At 46.0% G+C, this 16,725-nt stretch overlaps 3 protein-coding genes and 1 long non-coding RNA gene across 6 annotated transcripts; 1 reads left to right on the forward strand and 3 right to left on the reverse strand.

Moving 5' to 3' along the window:
• Nucleotides 1–25: 25 nt before the first annotated feature.
• LOC120652202 (protein IRON-RELATED TRANSCRIPTION FACTOR 3-like) lies at nucleotides 26–3,541 on the reverse strand. 2 transcript variants are annotated; one of them, XM_039929958.1, is made up of 5 exons: nucleotides 3,336–3,541; nucleotides 3,109–3,221; nucleotides 2,553–2,671; nucleotides 964–1,085; nucleotides 26–714 (listed from the first exon to the last, which is right to left on the reverse strand). In XM_039929958.1, the coding sequence occupies exons 2-5, from the start codon at nucleotides 3,177–3,179 to the stop codon at nucleotides 214–216; spliced, it is 813 nt and encodes a 270-aa protein (XP_039785892.1). In that variant the 5' UTR covers nucleotides 3,180–3,221; nucleotides 3,336–3,541; the 3' UTR covers nucleotides 26–213. The 2 variants fall into 2 exon arrangements, with proteins under 2 accessions (XP_039785892.1, XP_039785891.1); XM_039929957.1 differs by having other exon boundaries at nucleotides 964–1,091.
• Nucleotides 3,542–7,047: 3,506 nt separating this feature from the next.
• On the reverse strand, nucleotides 7,048–8,088 carry LOC120652204. Its single transcript, XM_039929961.1, has 4 exons — nucleotides 7,953–8,088; nucleotides 7,679–7,795; nucleotides 7,462–7,555; nucleotides 7,048–7,190 (listed from the first exon to the last, which is right to left on the reverse strand). The coding sequence occupies exons 1-4, from the start codon at nucleotides 8,040–8,042 to the stop codon at nucleotides 7,129–7,131; spliced, it is 363 nt and encodes a 120-aa protein (XP_039785895.1). The 5' UTR covers nucleotides 8,043–8,088; the 3' UTR covers nucleotides 7,048–7,128.
• On the reverse strand, nucleotides 8,018–12,199 carry LOC120652203 (probable methyltransferase PMT2). Of its 2 annotated transcripts, none has more exons than XM_039929960.1 (7): nucleotides 12,057–12,199; nucleotides 10,554–11,200; nucleotides 10,223–10,433; nucleotides 9,836–10,130; nucleotides 9,349–9,738; nucleotides 8,783–8,860; nucleotides 8,018–8,697 (listed from the first exon to the last, which is right to left on the reverse strand). In XM_039929960.1, the coding sequence occupies exons 2-7, from the start codon at nucleotides 11,190–11,192 to the stop codon at nucleotides 8,475–8,477; spliced, it is 1,836 nt and encodes a 611-aa protein (XP_039785894.1). In that variant the 5' UTR covers nucleotides 11,193–11,200; nucleotides 12,057–12,199; the 3' UTR covers nucleotides 8,018–8,474. The 2 variants fall into 2 exon arrangements, with proteins under 2 accessions (XP_039785894.1, XP_039785893.1); XM_039929959.1 differs by having other exon boundaries at nucleotides 11,952–12,125.
• Nucleotides 12,200–12,333: 134 nt separating this feature from the next.
• LOC120652205 lies at nucleotides 12,334–15,199 on the forward strand. Its single transcript, XR_005666479.1, has 2 exons — nucleotides 12,334–12,695; nucleotides 12,937–15,199. It is a non-coding gene; the product is annotated as an uncharacterized LOC120652205 (long non-coding RNA).
• The last annotated feature ends 1,526 nt before the right edge of the window (nucleotides 15,200–16,725 follow it).

Consider the following 16,725-nt stretch of genomic DNA (forward strand, 5'->3'; position numbering starts at 1 on the left):
CAAGATCAATCTGCATGTGCAGAGATTCATCAACAAAAATTATAAGGGGAGGGTTCTATTTCCATCAGAGTATATCAGTATAATCTATCGTTCTGAGATTTTAAAAAAAGGGAGAATCATATTTACATGCACACAACTTGGCTGTCACTGTCAATACATCCACTAGGCTCAAAACAGAAACTCTTTTGATTGTTGGAGTTGGAGCTGGTCCACTCAATCTCTACCTGTGCTTGCCTCCTTGCTGCTGCTGGTTGTGCTGCTACTGCATTGTTCATCTTCCATTCTTGGAAGGCCAGAGAACAAGGTTACTGGCCATGAGGCCGATTGTGTCGGGTACCTTGCCTGTGGTCGTGCCACATGGTTGGGAGCCTCCTGGTCTTCTGATGTCTCGCAAACTTCAACAGATGCAGCTCCTGGGAAGAGCTTCAGTTCCAGTGGTGGCGGTGTGGCATATGACTGCTCGATCACTGCTGATGGTGCCAGTGGCTGCTGCATAGGGAATATAGTGCTTGCAACGGTGGGTGGTTGCATAGCCTGCTGGGATGAGAATACTGCACTTGCGGAATTTGGAACAGAGGGGTTCAATCCAGCAGTGCCATGCCCCCAACCTGCTGGATTCCCGGAAGTCCGCATTCTCAACTCGTCTTGAAGCTCTGAAATTTCTTTGCGGAGCACACCATTCTCATCCTGCAGCTCATTTCTCTCTATTGCAACCTGTTTGCACAAAAAGAAAAACAGATATTAAACAACGGTTGAGTCATGCTGGAAAATGCAACAAATGTAGCGTGACAAGCAAAATATTATGCACAGTAAAGATGGTTTAAGAGTCTAGTCATTCATACAGAGCATTTACAATAGATAAAATCAGATAACAATTCTTAATCAAGTTTGATAGACAAAGGGTTATTACTACAAATGGCAAAAAGAATCAAATACTACTTTACATATCAGAGAAAACCTTACATAATGAGATTCATTCTGTAGGTTGCTATGTTCCTTGCGAAGAGATTCTACTTGAACAAGCAGATCTCTTAGTATCCGAGTTGTATCAGTGAGTATGCATGCCTTCCCATTGTTCTGCCTATCTGCTTCTGCAAATTGATGTTACATGTGATCAGAAAAATGTCCCATAGAAAATGAGCACTAAAAAAAAACTCTACGAATACAAAGCAAAGAGCAGGTTAAGTCTAAACCCCAAAGTAAATGGTCGGCGTTGGAGGTTAAACGTGCACATAACTACATAACAACAACATAGCCTTTTTCCCCAAGCAAGTTGGGGTAGACTAGAGATGAAACCCGAAAGAAATAAGTTCAAGGTTCAGGCACATTGATAGCTAGTCTCCAAGCGCTCTTATCCAAAGCTATCTCTTTAGAGATATTCCAATCCTTAAGGTCTCTCTTGACCGACTCATCCCACGTCAGTTTAGGTCTACCTCTACCCCTCTTTACATTATCGACCCGCTCAAGAACCCCATACGCACTGGCGCCTCAGGAGGCCTTCGTTGGACATGTCCAAACCATCTCAGCCGATGCTGGGTAAGTTTCTTCTCAATTGGTGCCACCCCGACCCTATCCTGAATAACTTCGTTCCGGACTCTATCCCTCCTTGTGTGCCCGCAAAACCACCGCAACATCCGCATCTCTGCTACACTCAGTTGTTGGACATGTCGCCTTTTTGTAGGCCAACATTCAGCACCGTATAACATCGCCGGACGAATTGTTGTCCTATAGAATTTGCCTTTTAGTTTTTGTGGCACCCTCTTGTCACAAAGGATGCTAGAAGCTTGCCGCCATTTCAACCAGCCAGCTGAAATTCTATGCCTAACATCTTCATCAATGTCGCCATACTTTTGTAGCACCGATGCTAAATACCGAAAAGTATCCTTCTGAACCACCACTTGCCCATCTAGACTAACGTCTCCCCCCTCATGCCTAGTCGCGCTGAAATCGCACATCATGTACTCGGTCTTAGTCCTACTAAGTCTGAACCCTTTCGACTCTAACGTGCGTCTCCACAGCTCTAACTTCCTATTAACCCCTGCCATACTCTCGTCAACTAGCACCACATCATCAGCAAAGAGCATACACCAAGGGATCTCACCTTGTATATCCCTTGTGACCTCATCCATCACTAAAGCAAATAAATAAGGGCTCAAGGGCACTAAGATGTCGACCCTGATATTTTTCTTGTTTGTAAAAAAACAATAAACACTTCCTACATTCATAGTGGTACATACTTGGGCTCTTCTAGACCACTTCATAAGCTAATCTAGGAGGCAGAACTTCAGAGATGCAAGTTGATTGTTTTGACACGTTGCAGAACCATTTATGCTCTGTTGTACCAAAACAAAATTTTGACAGCAGTAAGACTGACAACCTATGCATCTGGGCCCGATTGCATCTCGTAACTAAAACAACCACGTCTAAGAGAAGTGTTCTGTGACATCTCATACAGCATAACATGGTGCAGTTCAGAAACATCAGACAGCAATTCAGCAAACATGAACTCGGAAGCACCTGAAACTAAGAATATTAAGCATACGAATGCTCACCTAGCATATTACCCAGCTCAACGAAGAAATCATTTAGGTGGTCGCGTTTAAGTTTCTCCCTCTCAGCTTTATGAACCTTCCTTGGGGGCGCCTTCTTGCACTTCTTGCCAGTGATAGGCCTGCACAAGGTCGAAAAAGAACTGCATCTTCAGCAACAAAGATACAGGAGCACAACTTTCATTTCCATCTCATTACCAATTTCCCAAGATGAAACAGAGGAATCAAACTGCCAGCAAATAGAAATTTGATGATTTAGCTTATCGTAGTTGTGCAGATAATGCAGAAGTTTAGGACACTTGATGATCAACATCATGCTTCAATCTTCATCCTACATTAATTTGTTATACAAAAATGAACTTGTCGAGTACCCAGCTCTGTCAATGTGATAATCTGCACCGGGTGCATCTGAAGCTAAGGATATATATCCTTATCTTCCAAAATCTACAGTGACGGAACCCTCCAACACAGCACCCAATGGAACCTCCAAACTCCAAACGAATGAAATTCGGAACATCCCGTTCCAGCCAAAGAGGAAACTCGGAGCCAAGGCCCTTACCCATGGAGCAGCTTGTCGGCGGCAGCCGTGCTGACGGCGGTGGCGACGCTCCCCCTCTCTGATGGAACCATTGCGGCTGGCTAAATCTTCGCACCAGCCTCCTCCCCCACCCCCTGCAGGTACCGACGAACCAAGAACCCACCAGCCAATCAATCAACCCATCAATCTCTCCTAGTCCAAACTCCAACCCAAACAGAAGGAGGGCGCAGGGGAAGCGAGAGGCGCACCTCGAAGAGAAGGCGCTAGACGACGGCGGCGGCGAGGCGTCCGGATTCGGGGTCCTGCGGGGAGGGCGCTCGATGCGGGACGGGTCTGGAACACTCGTGGCTCCCTTCAGAGGGGACGATGGGGAAGCAGAAGAAGAAAAGGGAGAGGGCGGGCGGCACGGCCACGTAACGGCTCGTGCCGCCCCCGTTGGGTGCCGGTGGCGTCGGGTGGTCTGTGGCCCTGCGGGGCCAGGAGCCCGGTGGGACCCGCGCGTCGGCGGCTGCGGGTGCGTCGGGCGGGCGGCAGCTCTAGGGGAGGCGGCACGCGAGCGCGTGGGCGGCACCCGCCGGGGCTCAGGCCGGCGCGTGCCGCTTCGTGCTGCTCCACGGCTCGGCGCACGCGCTCCCATTCTTTTCTTTTTGAGGATTTTTTAATCTAAAAAACTTCCTTTATTTTTCTGTAAACATTCCTGAATGCATCTACTAAGCATCTTGTATTATTTTCAGTTATTTTTTCATGGTCTGGCCGTCGGCTATTGTAGGTCATACATATGGCAGCATTTTTTTAAAAAAAATCCGCAGCATAAACTGTACAATAGCTTTGGCAACAGCGAAACTCGGAACGATAGGCAAGAGGCAAGAGCCGCGCATGCCGGCCACGAGCCTCCACGCTGGCATCCCCAGGGTCCGCCGGGCCATGGCGACGGCGTGCAGGCCGGGCGCACGCGCCACCGGGTTGGTCGTGCGGTGGCGTCGCGTCGCGCGCCCGGCCCGCTGCCCGGCGTCTCGTCGTGACTAGTGGCCTGTCCATTTTTTCTTTTTTTTTTTTTGCCCTGCTCCGCTCACCAGCTGGCCTGCTTCCCCATTCACGGCTCCCGCTCACGCGGGATCGATATCCCCACGTGCTAGGAGTAATACGCACTGTGCCATGCCACGCATCCGATCAACAATCGCTGGGACTGCCAAAGCCGTCTTAGGTGACGTCAACGTGCGGAACCGGTGACGTGATCAAACCGAAGGAAACCACGTCTTCAGGGACCTGGCAGCATTCTAATGGAGACCCTGATTACGTTACGCACGCAAGATATGTGGACACAGTGTCGACATTTTTTTTCAGATAAAAGATAACGTATATTTCAACTTCAACGGCGTCTTCACGGCTGGAAAAAACCGCGGACAACAAGACATAGATAAACCACACGGGCAGACTGCTACCTTGCGTGCGTTTGCCAGAAACGTTCAGGTAACTCCTAGGATCGTTCTTGGCGTAAGCAAGGGCTGTCAACATGTTGTAGAGGCCTATCGACATCGGAAAAACAAATGAACCAAAGAGGAAAGTCAACAAGTGGAGAGTTTATACAAGTGAACAATCCATGTAAAGCGCAGCATTTATTAGTCTGCGAATTCTCACTGTAAATCCTTTTCTGATGCAATAGTACATGCTCCTTGTGGCAGCATATATTTGTGATGAGAAATACCGGCAGAACATAGCGCTTCTACCCTATTTCACATAAGTCCTATCTAGTTTTGTTAGAAACTTGAGAAAAAAAAAACCAAGGACTTCTTCCTTATGAAGCACATATGCAGCTATTCGTATTCATGACAAAGCAATAATAACCAGCTGTTGGCTATGTTTTGGTACTCTGCAGGCTATACAATGCTAGCAGAAAATCTGAAACCTCACCCTCTTGCATGGTCCATCTCTAGTATCCACTAGAAACTGGGGCGCACCGTTGGTGCGCCAGTTTGAGGTGGTCCAGTGGATGCCGTGTAATAGTATTAGCGCAATCTATGTTTGAAGGTGGACACGGTATACAATGGACGTGGAGAGAGGGATTAAGTGAATCGAGCTTATGGTTTGCTAATTTGATAAATAAAATTTATTTTGTATCTATTGAGAGTACAAGAGGTAGGAAGACTTTGTAAAACGTGGAGATCTTAGTTGTAGGTTTGCGAATTTTGTAAATTATATTGTAAATGGAATTTAGGTTGTAACTGTAGAAAGGGAATATTTTGTATTGAATGAGGAGGAGGTATTTAGCGCAATGATGAATATATGGCGTATGTTATATTACTTATGATTCAATGGATATTCAGATAAACAGATTGGCAAATAGAGAACCCAACACTGATTTCCGTAAGGGCATCTGATTACTCTCCTTCGGATATTGCAGCATAGGTAATTCCTTTATGACCTTAAAGTATAAATGATTGGATATACGATTAGTGAAATAAAAGATAGGCCATAGAAATATTTAGATGTTACTTTAGCATAAGCATGCAAGAGACTGCTTGAATTAGAGGAACCCGCACTTGCGTTTGGCTGCTAAAATGAGAGGGGTCTGCAATTGCATTGCTGGGCTGCTGCTTGCTGGGATTAGAGTAACATGGTGAGTCCCATGCAAATTTATTATTATCTCTTTCTCCACTCCACCAAGAGTCCTTGTTTTCTCGACCAAGAGCACACAACACCGACCGACTTTTCCTCCTCACGGGATGTGAAAAGTCCCCGGCCCTGCGGAGCTGCAAGGCGATGGCACCGAGCTCCTCGCGAGGCGGCCTCCGGCGGTCGACCTCAACGATGGTGCGGGTGAGCTTGGCGGCGGCGCGCTCGGAGTAGTGCTCCCGCTCGAAGATGCGGTCGAAGAGCTCTCCGCCCTCGCAAAGCTCCATGACGAGGTGCAAGCCATCGTTGTCCTCGCACACCTCGCGCAGCCGCAGCACCCGACCGTCGCCGAGCTCCGACATGCGGTGCGTGATCTCCACTTCCCCGCACGTCGTCCGCGTCGGGCCCGGCGCGGCGCGGCAGCAGGCGCTTCCGCCGGATCGTCTTGTCTATTGGATTATACAGTTATGTATAGTCTTCAGGACTGTACAATATTTTTTCTAGGTGTAATCTTCAAGATTACTTTTGATTAAATAATATAAATGCAATAAAATAAATTCATAGAATTTAAATAAATATAATAGATAAATTGCAACAAATAAATAAACAAACAAAATATAGTGGACTTGTGCCACTTGACGCGGATGGCTTCAGGCCATCTGTTTCATGCTTGAAACCAGCAACAAAGTTGCTGTGCACACACGTGCTCAAGCTGGCCCCACCACGTCCTCACTCTCCCATACAGAAGGGAAAACAAGAGGGGCCGTTCTTATCTTCTCTCGGAAGGAAAGAAGAAAGAGGGAAGAAATTGCTATCCTCTTGTTCCTCTCTCTCCCGTGCTTCGTGCTTCTCCAGGAAGCAAGGCGGCGGCGACTGGCGCCTATGGGAGGAGGAGCGGCCGGCGGTCTGGGCCCGCGCTTGCGCGCGTCCTGCAGCGGCGGGGCAGGGGCTGTGCCGCCGGCGGGGGCTCCCGCGCGCGCGGCCGTCCTGCGGAGCCCGGTTGGCGGGAGCTTTGTGCCTGGCAGGGCAGCGCCCGCGCTGGCCGGCGGCCCGTTCCTGCGCCCGTCTGGCGGCCGCGGCCGGCGATGCGGCCCGTTCCCTCCTCCCTACTCGCTCCTTCCTCCTCCCTCCACCCACCTCCGTCCACGGCCGGATCTTGCATGGGCCATGCACGCGGCGGGCCTCGGCGGTCGAGGCCCGTGCGCTGCGGTGGAGGCCATGGCGTGGCGGCGGGAGGCGCGGCCTGCGGCGGCGGTCGGCGCATGCGGGGGCGGCCGCGACGAGCCGGCCGCGGGGAGGAGGTGCTCGGCCGGTCCCGGGCCGTCCATCGCCAGATCAACGGCCACGTTTTTTTTCTGACGTGGCATGATGACATCGCACCTTTTGGTGCGCGAATCGTATTATAGAGATGTCTGCTGCAAGCACATTTTACTGGATTGCTGACGATGCAAACTTTGAAAGTTTGATGGAAACCAATATGGTTATTCCAGCTACCAAGTAAAAAAACCTAGCAAGTTATCATAACTGACCAATTAACAAGCACCAGTGCCTGTTTCATGCAATCTGGTTGAGACTCAACTGAACTACCCTTGAAATTGAAACATGGTGTTCAATCTAACAGTTGTTTTAACTAGTAGGAACTGCAATTAAGCTATATGAGTATGAAACAGCACTTAGTGAGGTTAAACACTTCTATCATAGCTTCATGACATGTATTTCAAAACCAATTTTCTAAATAAAGTCTGTAATGAGAAGACTTACAGGCGATCTCATCCTGGCCATTGCCTGAAGATACACTGAACAAAATCACTTCAGTAATGATGTCTCCTTTTGGTAGGCAAAACATCCAACATATCTGCCAGAAACAACAAATAATGCAACTCACATCAAGCAGGAGATAATAGACGAAGTGCAAACTATAACCCTATATTGTACATAAAAGTAAGAAGCCATGACCAGTTAGTTGAGGATGTAGTACTATATTAGAATTTGTATCCCTTTTGATGGGCTTCAAAATCAGATCCTTCTTGTCCTTGGACATCCCAAAAATGACAACGAAAAGGTCAGCCTTTGGTGCTGGAATTTGCGATCCATCCTAAGTTCAAAGAGTGGTCGAACAAAATGGTCAGACACACAAATTTATTAAGTGAAAGCATGTGCCCATGGAAGAATTTCCTTTTCAAATTCATCAGGCAATTACCTTCCTGGACACATAATGCAAAACATGTTCAATCAATTGGCACCCAACTTACCCTCACATGAAAAAAAATAAATAAAGCATTTTGATCTGCTTTCTTATCAAGGTCACATAATGACATTGATGGGCTCGAAATGGTTGTCATTCAAATCAAATAGGAAACAACCTTATAGGTTCAGATACACTCTCCAGTTCAAGAAATTCTAATGTACAACAACAAAAAATTGTGGGGTGAGAGTAAAGGAATCCAATATAAAACTACAAGTGCACTGCTAGTTCATGTCTAGCCTGAGGGACAGCTCAGGAGTTAATAGACCATGAGAAGCAGCAACCATCTGATTAGAGATCAGACACTAGCAAAAGGCCTGCACGTCCATCAGCAGAGCGGCACCTGCGGAATAACCAAATCACAACTAGGTCCCACATAATTTTCTCTCCTCCAGTGTGATTTTTTTATATTCTCAATAACCGACATGTACTGCCGATTTTGAAGCTGCATAAGCAACATAATTTTTCCAATAAACACAGCCATGGACCAAGTTATCTGTGTGACTGGAGAAAAATAATCTGAACATTATTAGATGCTCTTGTTTGCGACCACCCAGGACCGCTTAACTGCAAAGAGTATCTTCTCAGGCACATGAGGGCCACTCTCATGGTCAGCCAATCTTGTTTTCCACCTCATTGCATTGGCTATTTTCTCTACTTTCACAAGAGCATCGACCTTATCGCGTATTATAACTGCACCCTCAGGGCGTAAGATTCGGTCCATTTCCAGGAGTATATCTTCAAATTTACACCTGTTACATAACATGAAACATCAGCTGGGAAGATTTATTCACAAACTTGTCACACTGAATTTTTGAAAATGTCAGATGCTTTTACTTGTTTTGGTACAAACTGAAGATGGCATTAGAATGTATGAGGTCATATGTCCTTGGGTAAGTAGAAAATCCTTCACACCTGAACCAAGAATAAACATAGCATAATGAACACATGAATATTTGATAAGAAAAAAATATTATTGTTTTATAATGCATCAAACTGGCATTATGCACACTGCATCTATAAAGAAAAGTAGAAACATTCGAAAATAAGAATATTTTTCGAAAGCAAAAAAACCCATACAAGTGATAAAAGCATAAATGCAAGAATTCACATGGTGACCTTGGCAACAAGTTTTTTCAATTACAACTTCACCTTAAACAGTTCCAACTGATACTGACATAGCTAAAGTTCAATTATATCCCTGTCTTCATATAGACTGGTAAATTAATATAATCTTCTTATATCATCCTCAAAGCAAATACACTTACTATTAGAAAAAGGAAAAGCTATCCATATCACAATGCAATTACCCGTAAAATGATTCAGAATGGAAGTGAGAAAATCAAATAGAACGACTGAAATTTGGGAAATCCAGGAGGGTGATACAGAATTGTACCACTTACCAGTCATGATATATTCCTATTAATCCACGCTCATAGATTACACCTAAAGTGGAAGTATTTGCAATTGTTGGAATGACATTCATGACCCACAACTTTGGGGATTCCAGTGCAGCAGCAAAGCTACCAAGACCTGCATTCATGTCCATTATATTGCGATATCTTCCAGTATCAAGCAAGTTATTAATTTTCTTGTAAGCCTCAACATGTTTCTGCCAAAGTTTATTATCCTCTTCATATGACTGAACCGAGAAACCAGGCACAGAACCAAGGGTTATACGAGGAGGTACTGCGTTGAGTCTCTTGGGAAAAGGCTCTAATTGACCACCAGCAACCTCTGATACACTATTAACCTCAGGAAGGGGGGTTATACAAACTTCCATTTTCTTATACCTGCATTTCGAGAATAAGATCAGCTTCAAGAGCAAATATAGGATACGGACAAAATTCACACATTCTATTTGGAGGGCTGTGGAGGAATGACACCTACCATACATCATTGTCGTTTGCCAACTCACATTTGCCAATTTTTGGTTTATCTTGCTTCATGGAGCAAGACTTGTCATTTAATCTCTTTCTCCATATGGCAATACCATCCTTCTCAGATATCTTCTTCCAACAAAGAAGTTCTGCGAATTGTTCTATTTTTTTCTGCTCATTCTGAAGATCTTCCTTTGTTCGTTTCCACCCCTTATAGTGAATCTTCCAGCCAATGGGCGGGCCTGACAGCACCCAGTATCCACCGGGCCTTAATACTCTGTCAACTTCCATCATGTACATACCATCTGCAGAAACAGAACAGTGAAATTTTTACCATGCTTCATATGCTCACATGGACCATTTACACCATAAAGAAACGTCTTCATTGTTTTCTTACCATTTCCACTCCATGGAATTAAACATCTTGAGCAATGAGCCATGTCAAAGACACGAGAAGGGAATGGCAGCTTTATTGATCCGAGGACACCAATATATGCAGGGACACCTCTCTCCAGTGCAAACTGTACTTGTGCTTCATGATTATCCCTTGGCGCAAATGACATGGTCAAAACATTTTTCTTCAACAGGTAAGCACCCAGACTGGCAACCTAAATGATAATAATGATAGAAAAAGTAAGGCAAGATTATAGTACATGCAAGAACAGCAGCCCGAAAAGATTGCTCAGTAAACATATGTATGCATTTTCAGGGTAGAGATTTTCACGTACCCCACAACCAGTGTCTAGAGCAGTTCTCACTTTTCCTTCAGCTACTGGGATGACAGAAGCAAGCTGATCTATATATGTATCTGCACCCTGAGGAAACTGTGTTCCACCACCAGGAAACCTGAACACATTTCCCTCATAGTGCACCCAGTTTTGGATAGCCTTTTCAACCGTAAGGCTCTTGTGAGGCACATTGGCATAAGGAACAAAATCACGACTCTTTGGCCATCGGAAAGGAGCAACATAACCCTTCGGTGCTGGAATCAGACAGTAAAGCTTCTCCTTATCCGGTGGACAATGCCTTTCCCGATAGATCATGTTGTCTCTAGGGAAGGTCATTGCACGCATTTGCTCCTCACAAGGAGTGTAATCAGTGTACTTCTCATCACATGGCTCGAAAGGTTTAATTTTGGAACTACCAGTATTGTTTGGAAGGTCGGACGCTCTATGATGGGTCTCAAAATTCAGATTCGGGAGTTGTGCACATTTAGTCTGTTCATTCACCCAGTTCTGTATTTTGTCTCCTCCTCCAGAACCACTTCGCTGCCAAGCGCCCAAGAGATAAAAGAAGGAACAGAGGCCAAAGACCACAACTATGATTAGTGTGTTTCTGGTCCTGTTCTCAGTCAAGTTTCGAGCCATACCACACCCTAACAGAATCGCCATTAAGATTCAGTAAGCAGGCATAATCAACATTTATGTAAAAAATCAAGTACACTGTTCCTCAACAATAGCACAAAGTAAGCAGGAAAGGAATGAATCCATGAAGTTCTGAATGGAGATGCCATCAAAAGTCATCAGTCCGAAAAGGCGAAAACCTTAACCACTTCATGTGAGCTACTACAGGTTTTATTTTCCCCCATCTTGTCTATGTTCGTTCAATATTATTATTAAGCAATTACAATTAGATTCAATGCTGCATCCAGCACACATCTTTTTGGTATCGCAAAATCCAGCAGATGGACACTGAAAGTATCGAACATCAAGGCTCTTTGCAGCACTTGGGGTCCTGTTGGGGAGCACCATATCTATTGAATTCAAAAGTACCATTCGAGAATAACGAAAATAAGGCCCATAATTTGAACACAAAACAATCGACAACCGAAACCACACAATTTCATGTGAGAAACCATGGATAATCACTCATCAGTAAAGGAGCTCAGTTTGTAGACCCTGTGAGGTAATGAGAATGGATCCTGTAAATTTACTCGTACTCCCCGTTATACCCTACTAATCCACACAAAAACCCCTAGATTCCGCAGCGAAACACAAACTGAAAACAAAAAGACTACCCATTATCCAATCGCTGCGGTACCGCAACGACTCAAGATTGCATGATACAACAGAGAACTAGCAGATCACAAGGCGCCGAACTAATCCGCGAAACTCTTTAATACTGACCTTCCCTAATAACAAACCAACTGGAGATCCAAAGCCGAGGCGCGGACCTCGCTAGAACCGCGACGAGCAGAGCCCAAAGTTTATGCGGAGAAGGGATGGCACGACCTCGGAGGGCGAGTGAGCCTGGGGGCTGAGGCGGCTGCTCCTCTCTCTTCCCCGGTGTCGCGCCTCGGACGCGTCAAGGCTGGGACTGTGGGGGAGGGAGCCGCTTCAGTCCGACGAGTGGGGCCGGCAGTTCCAGCGCTCCTAGCCTGTCCGTCGGATCGGACACGTGGACGGTAGATGAGGAGGGCGTCTCCCATGGGTTTTCGGTTGCCGGCTTCTTCCGCCCAAGTGAACGCGTGCTGCCGGCCGTGTCCGGGCCTCCGGCCCTGTGCCGTGTGTTTCCCAAATCCCCACTCCAATTCCTTCCGAGCAAGCACGCCGCAGGAATTTGCACCAATGGTGATCCATCACTCTGACCCCATGTCCATTTGCCGCGATTGTGCTCAAGTGGCAGTCTCCCCGACGCAAATTGCTGGGCGTAAGATGTGCGCCTCTGTTGGTAGAGAGCGCCGCCAACCGGCTCGCTGGAATGCCTCGCCGAATGGTCATGGCTCGTAAGGGATTTTGGGGCAAGGAGGCCTGGCTGCTACGTCCGTTGCTACTTTGCACGCAGCAATGGAACAAGCTACGGCCTTTTGGCATCGCACTGGGAATTCGCTGCTTCTACTACTTCAAACACATGGGAATGCCCTCCTCTAGGTTTGTTGCATGCCTGGCAGGATATTGTGATGTTGCTTGCTACGCACCAAATAATGACATTTCGTTATCTCACAACAGCTTTAAGTTTAACTCAATGCACCACACTTAAGTTAGCAGATTTGCTTCATGAAGTCATATTAACATTCTGAAACGATTTTTTGTTTTCCAATTGAAATGTCTGGCTACTCTTCATGGCTACTCTTCATATAATTTTATCAGGTGGTCTGTTGGCATCTTGCAGGTGTGGACAAGCCAAGCCCATGACCCGAACAGATCGCATGCTTTTAGCAGAAGCAAGGGTTTGGTGGTCTGTTCGAACATGTTGTACTTTCTCCTTTACCTTTTCCTTTTGTTGAACTTCTTTCTGTATGCGCACCAGCTATTATTTTTCAGTTGTGGAGTTAAGGTGGTACAGCTCCCAGTATAAACTACTCTTTTAGACTGAAATAGCATCACTGCAAATGAACTGTCGGAAGGATAGATTGTCGTGATATACTCTAACATAAACTTCAAGAGGAATAGAGGAAAAAATAATTCTTGATCCATTCGTAGAACTTGAAACAATTATGAAGTTGTCCTCGTTTTAGTAATTCATGAGTAGCAGTATTTGTTATAGTGGGAATACAAAGCATATGTTGGTAGAGTAATAATTAGAATCCAGGGTAACTTTGCTAATAGTAATAACTGACCTTTCCCATGGAATTTGCAAATGTTCTTGTATCAATTACCCTATATGGATACAAATGATTGATATTGTGTGCCTTATGACCAGATTACCAATTCACCATACGCACTAGGGAGCAATGAAGTGTCGTGCTGCAATTTACTTGTTTTTGGTAGATTAGATGACAAATCTGTGGTCACTAACGCAAACAATGTTCCTTGACAGCTCATATCAAAGAACAGAAGGAAAAGGACTTGCGTTTGGTCTGATGCAATCTTTGGTAAAAGTTGGTTTGTTCTGTACTTGTATGTCTTTACTAGCATATGCTTTGCAAGTAACTATGACAAAAGAAGAAATAACCGTGCCATTTGAATCAACTGTGTTCTTACTTTAATCAGTGCATCATCATTACTGTGATCGGATCAACATGTTATCTGCTTTAAGATCATAATGTTTTTCATGTGGCAGCTCCTTCCATGTTGCATTACCTATTGCTTAACAGAGAAGTAAATTTAAGTTTGTTACTTGTGGTGCCTTTTTTTGATCTAGGATTTCTAGACCTAGTTTTGTTCCATAACTAGCATGATATGATTGCTCTTTTTCCAAATGGGATCCTAATTTTTTTTAAGCCAACTTGCTGTCCTAGATGAAAGCCTTTCAATTATTAGTTCATTGGCCCTTTTGTAAGAGCTGAATGCAGAAATCTGTTAGCTTTCAAAATAAAATAGTTGAACGAGCACTTTAGGAATCTCTTCAAAGAGAAGGCCATATCATGGAAATTCATTCCTTCATCCACCTTTAAATTTCCTCCTTTTCTTTTGCAGCAAGGATGATCTTGTGGGCTCCCTTGACCACTTCACATGCAGGGATCTTAGCATAGCCTTGCATCACTTTATAATTATTTCTCTTCTTGTTTTCTGCACCTAAGTGCTCAACACTAACAAAACAGTATATTTGCAGTTAAGGTGGCTCAATCTTTACTTTAAAAGAGGTTAGTTACTGTTTTCATCTTTCTACTTTGGCACTGATAAAATGCTATCCTTGGACCATGACCAGTCCATATATGCACAGCTTGAAACCGTTGGATCCCCCAAAACTACTGCTGATGCTTTAAGATTCCCCAATCTTTGCATTCTGCAGTAAAGGAAGCAGGTAAAGCATTGGATGTTGTTAGCCTACATGGAAAAATGTGAGGAAAGAGGCTATTGAAACTTGGTACAGATCCTTTAAGTTTGAATGGCTAGCTTTGGTGGCCTTGGAAGATTCAAAGCGAAAAGCGTGCTCCTTGCAAGAAGGGCAAGCACAAGAAATGAAAAGCATGCAAAAGCACAAAGCCTTGCATTGTACTGTTGTCTGCTGGTTACCACAACCTGGGATGTTTTCACCTCTATCTATGAGCGGTTCAATTTTGGTTTTTACTGGAGACTGGAATAGAGGAGGATGGCAACAAGTGTCTAAAGCAGGGGTTTGGTTCTTGCTGTTGCTCTTATCCCCTACATGGCCACTTTAGGTTTGTCTCTTGGGATAGACGATGAGCTCTCCCATCCAATGACTTTGCCAAAATCTGCCTGTCAGGGTCTCAGAACCTTCCATAAGCAGCCTTAGACATGCCTCCCTTGTCCCTTTGTGCTTTGGGACCCGGCGTGGCCTTGGGCTATATTAGGGCTGTGCCGGCATAAATCGGAGCTCTGTGCGAAAATCTAAAGTGGGGCCTACTAGACAGGCCAAATATTACTATCAAGTGCAGGGTTCTGATCAAGTATCTGATTATTAGAGGACACTTGCGATTCTTTTACAATAAATCTATCCATAGCTCCTTTTTTATATTGAGTTAAATCGTCTAGTCTTTGTTTGTTTTTACGTTTTTGGCTGCCGGAATCATATTTTCTAGACCGATTTGCAGAAGTCATGACTTCAATCGATGCGTTCTAACACAAAAGATTAAAGGAAAAAATTATAATTAATCTGTTAAGATTTAAAGGATACAAGTACATGTAGATCAATACAGTTGGCGATTGGAAATTAAAAAGAAAACTATTTACCTTCTCCTTCAGCTCTGATCGCCTGTGGGCTGTGGATTGCGGCTCCGCCGCTCCGACTCTGGCGCTCTGCCTACCGCGGCCCCGGTGGCGTCGGCGGCGGTGTTTGCAGGTAGGTTGCGGAGCGCCCTGGTCCTGCGTATTGCCGACATGTCGTCTCCGTCTGCTTGGCCGGAGTCTCGATCGGCGTCTCCGTCTCTTCTGTCGAGCGAAACTGGAATCGCCAAAGTCGGAGGCTCGGAGGGCACTGAACAGGCGCCCGCCGGCCGGCCGGACTTTTTTTTTGTTTTGGGCTGCACGTCGATTGTGTTTGGGCTGGCCGGACCTTTCTTTTCTTTTGGGCTGCGCGTCATTTGCGTTTGGACTACGCAGGTAGGACCAAAACAGGTCAGAAGTTCAGAACAAGTTACCTCAACCCATAACTAGTTAATGGGCCATTTCAGATTATGGGCCCAGAAAATTGGGGGCCCTGTGCGGGCGCACGGGCCGCACGCCCCATGGGCCCGGGCCTCCGCTATATCTACAGACAGGACATTGCTGTGATTGATGGTTGTACTAGTGGAGCCAGACTAATAGAGCCCAGGCATCAGCAGAAGTTGCATGTCTCCGGCTGAGCAGCAGCAGCAGCGACATGGCGAGCACCAGGGGCTGGTCGAGGCTCTTGGCGGTGTCCGCCTTTGTTTGCCTCGTGGCGGTGCTGCACCCTGCTGCCATGGTGAACGGCCTGAGGAGAGAGGAGCTCGTCCTCGGCCGTGATCCAGCGCCGGCGCCAGCGGAGGCACCTGCTGCAGTTGGCGGTGGTGGCGCCAATGCCGTCAGCGTCGACGCGGCAGGGAAGCGGTTCGTGGCGCCTACCGCGACGACGGTCGGCGCGGCGCAGATGAGCAAGTGGAGGGTCCGACGGGGCTCGGACCCCATACACAACCGGAGCTGACAAACTCCGGCCGCTTCTTGATGTGCTCTGAAGTTTAGGCACATCTCCTTTTGTAGGCGAGAGTGCAATCTCTTCCGGTGCCAGAGAGGAATTGAAATAGTCTGCAGGAGATCCACGGGCGATGGAAAGCAAATGAACAGGATGGCAGTTTCTTCGCTTCAGCTGTAGGAGGATAGCAAGGAGGTAGATGGGTGCGATGTAGCTCATTCAGTTGGATTGTAACATGGTAATTTCTCATCAGAGGTTAAGATGGGATCTTGTCGTCTTCTTTTTTTTTTGCATTGTTGACAGGTAAGATGAGTAGATGCTCCTGACACTACTACAGAATCGCTATTTTATCCCGGTTGGTAACTACTTTTTGTCCCGGTTTTTCAACCGGGACTATCCATCCGG

This window comes from Panicum virgatum, chromosome 9K (genome assembly GCF_016808335.1).
Source record: "Panicum virgatum strain AP13 chromosome 9K, P.virgatum_v5, whole genome shotgun sequence".
Taxonomy (NCBI): domain Eukaryota; kingdom Viridiplantae; phylum Streptophyta; class Magnoliopsida; order Poales; family Poaceae; genus Panicum; species Panicum virgatum.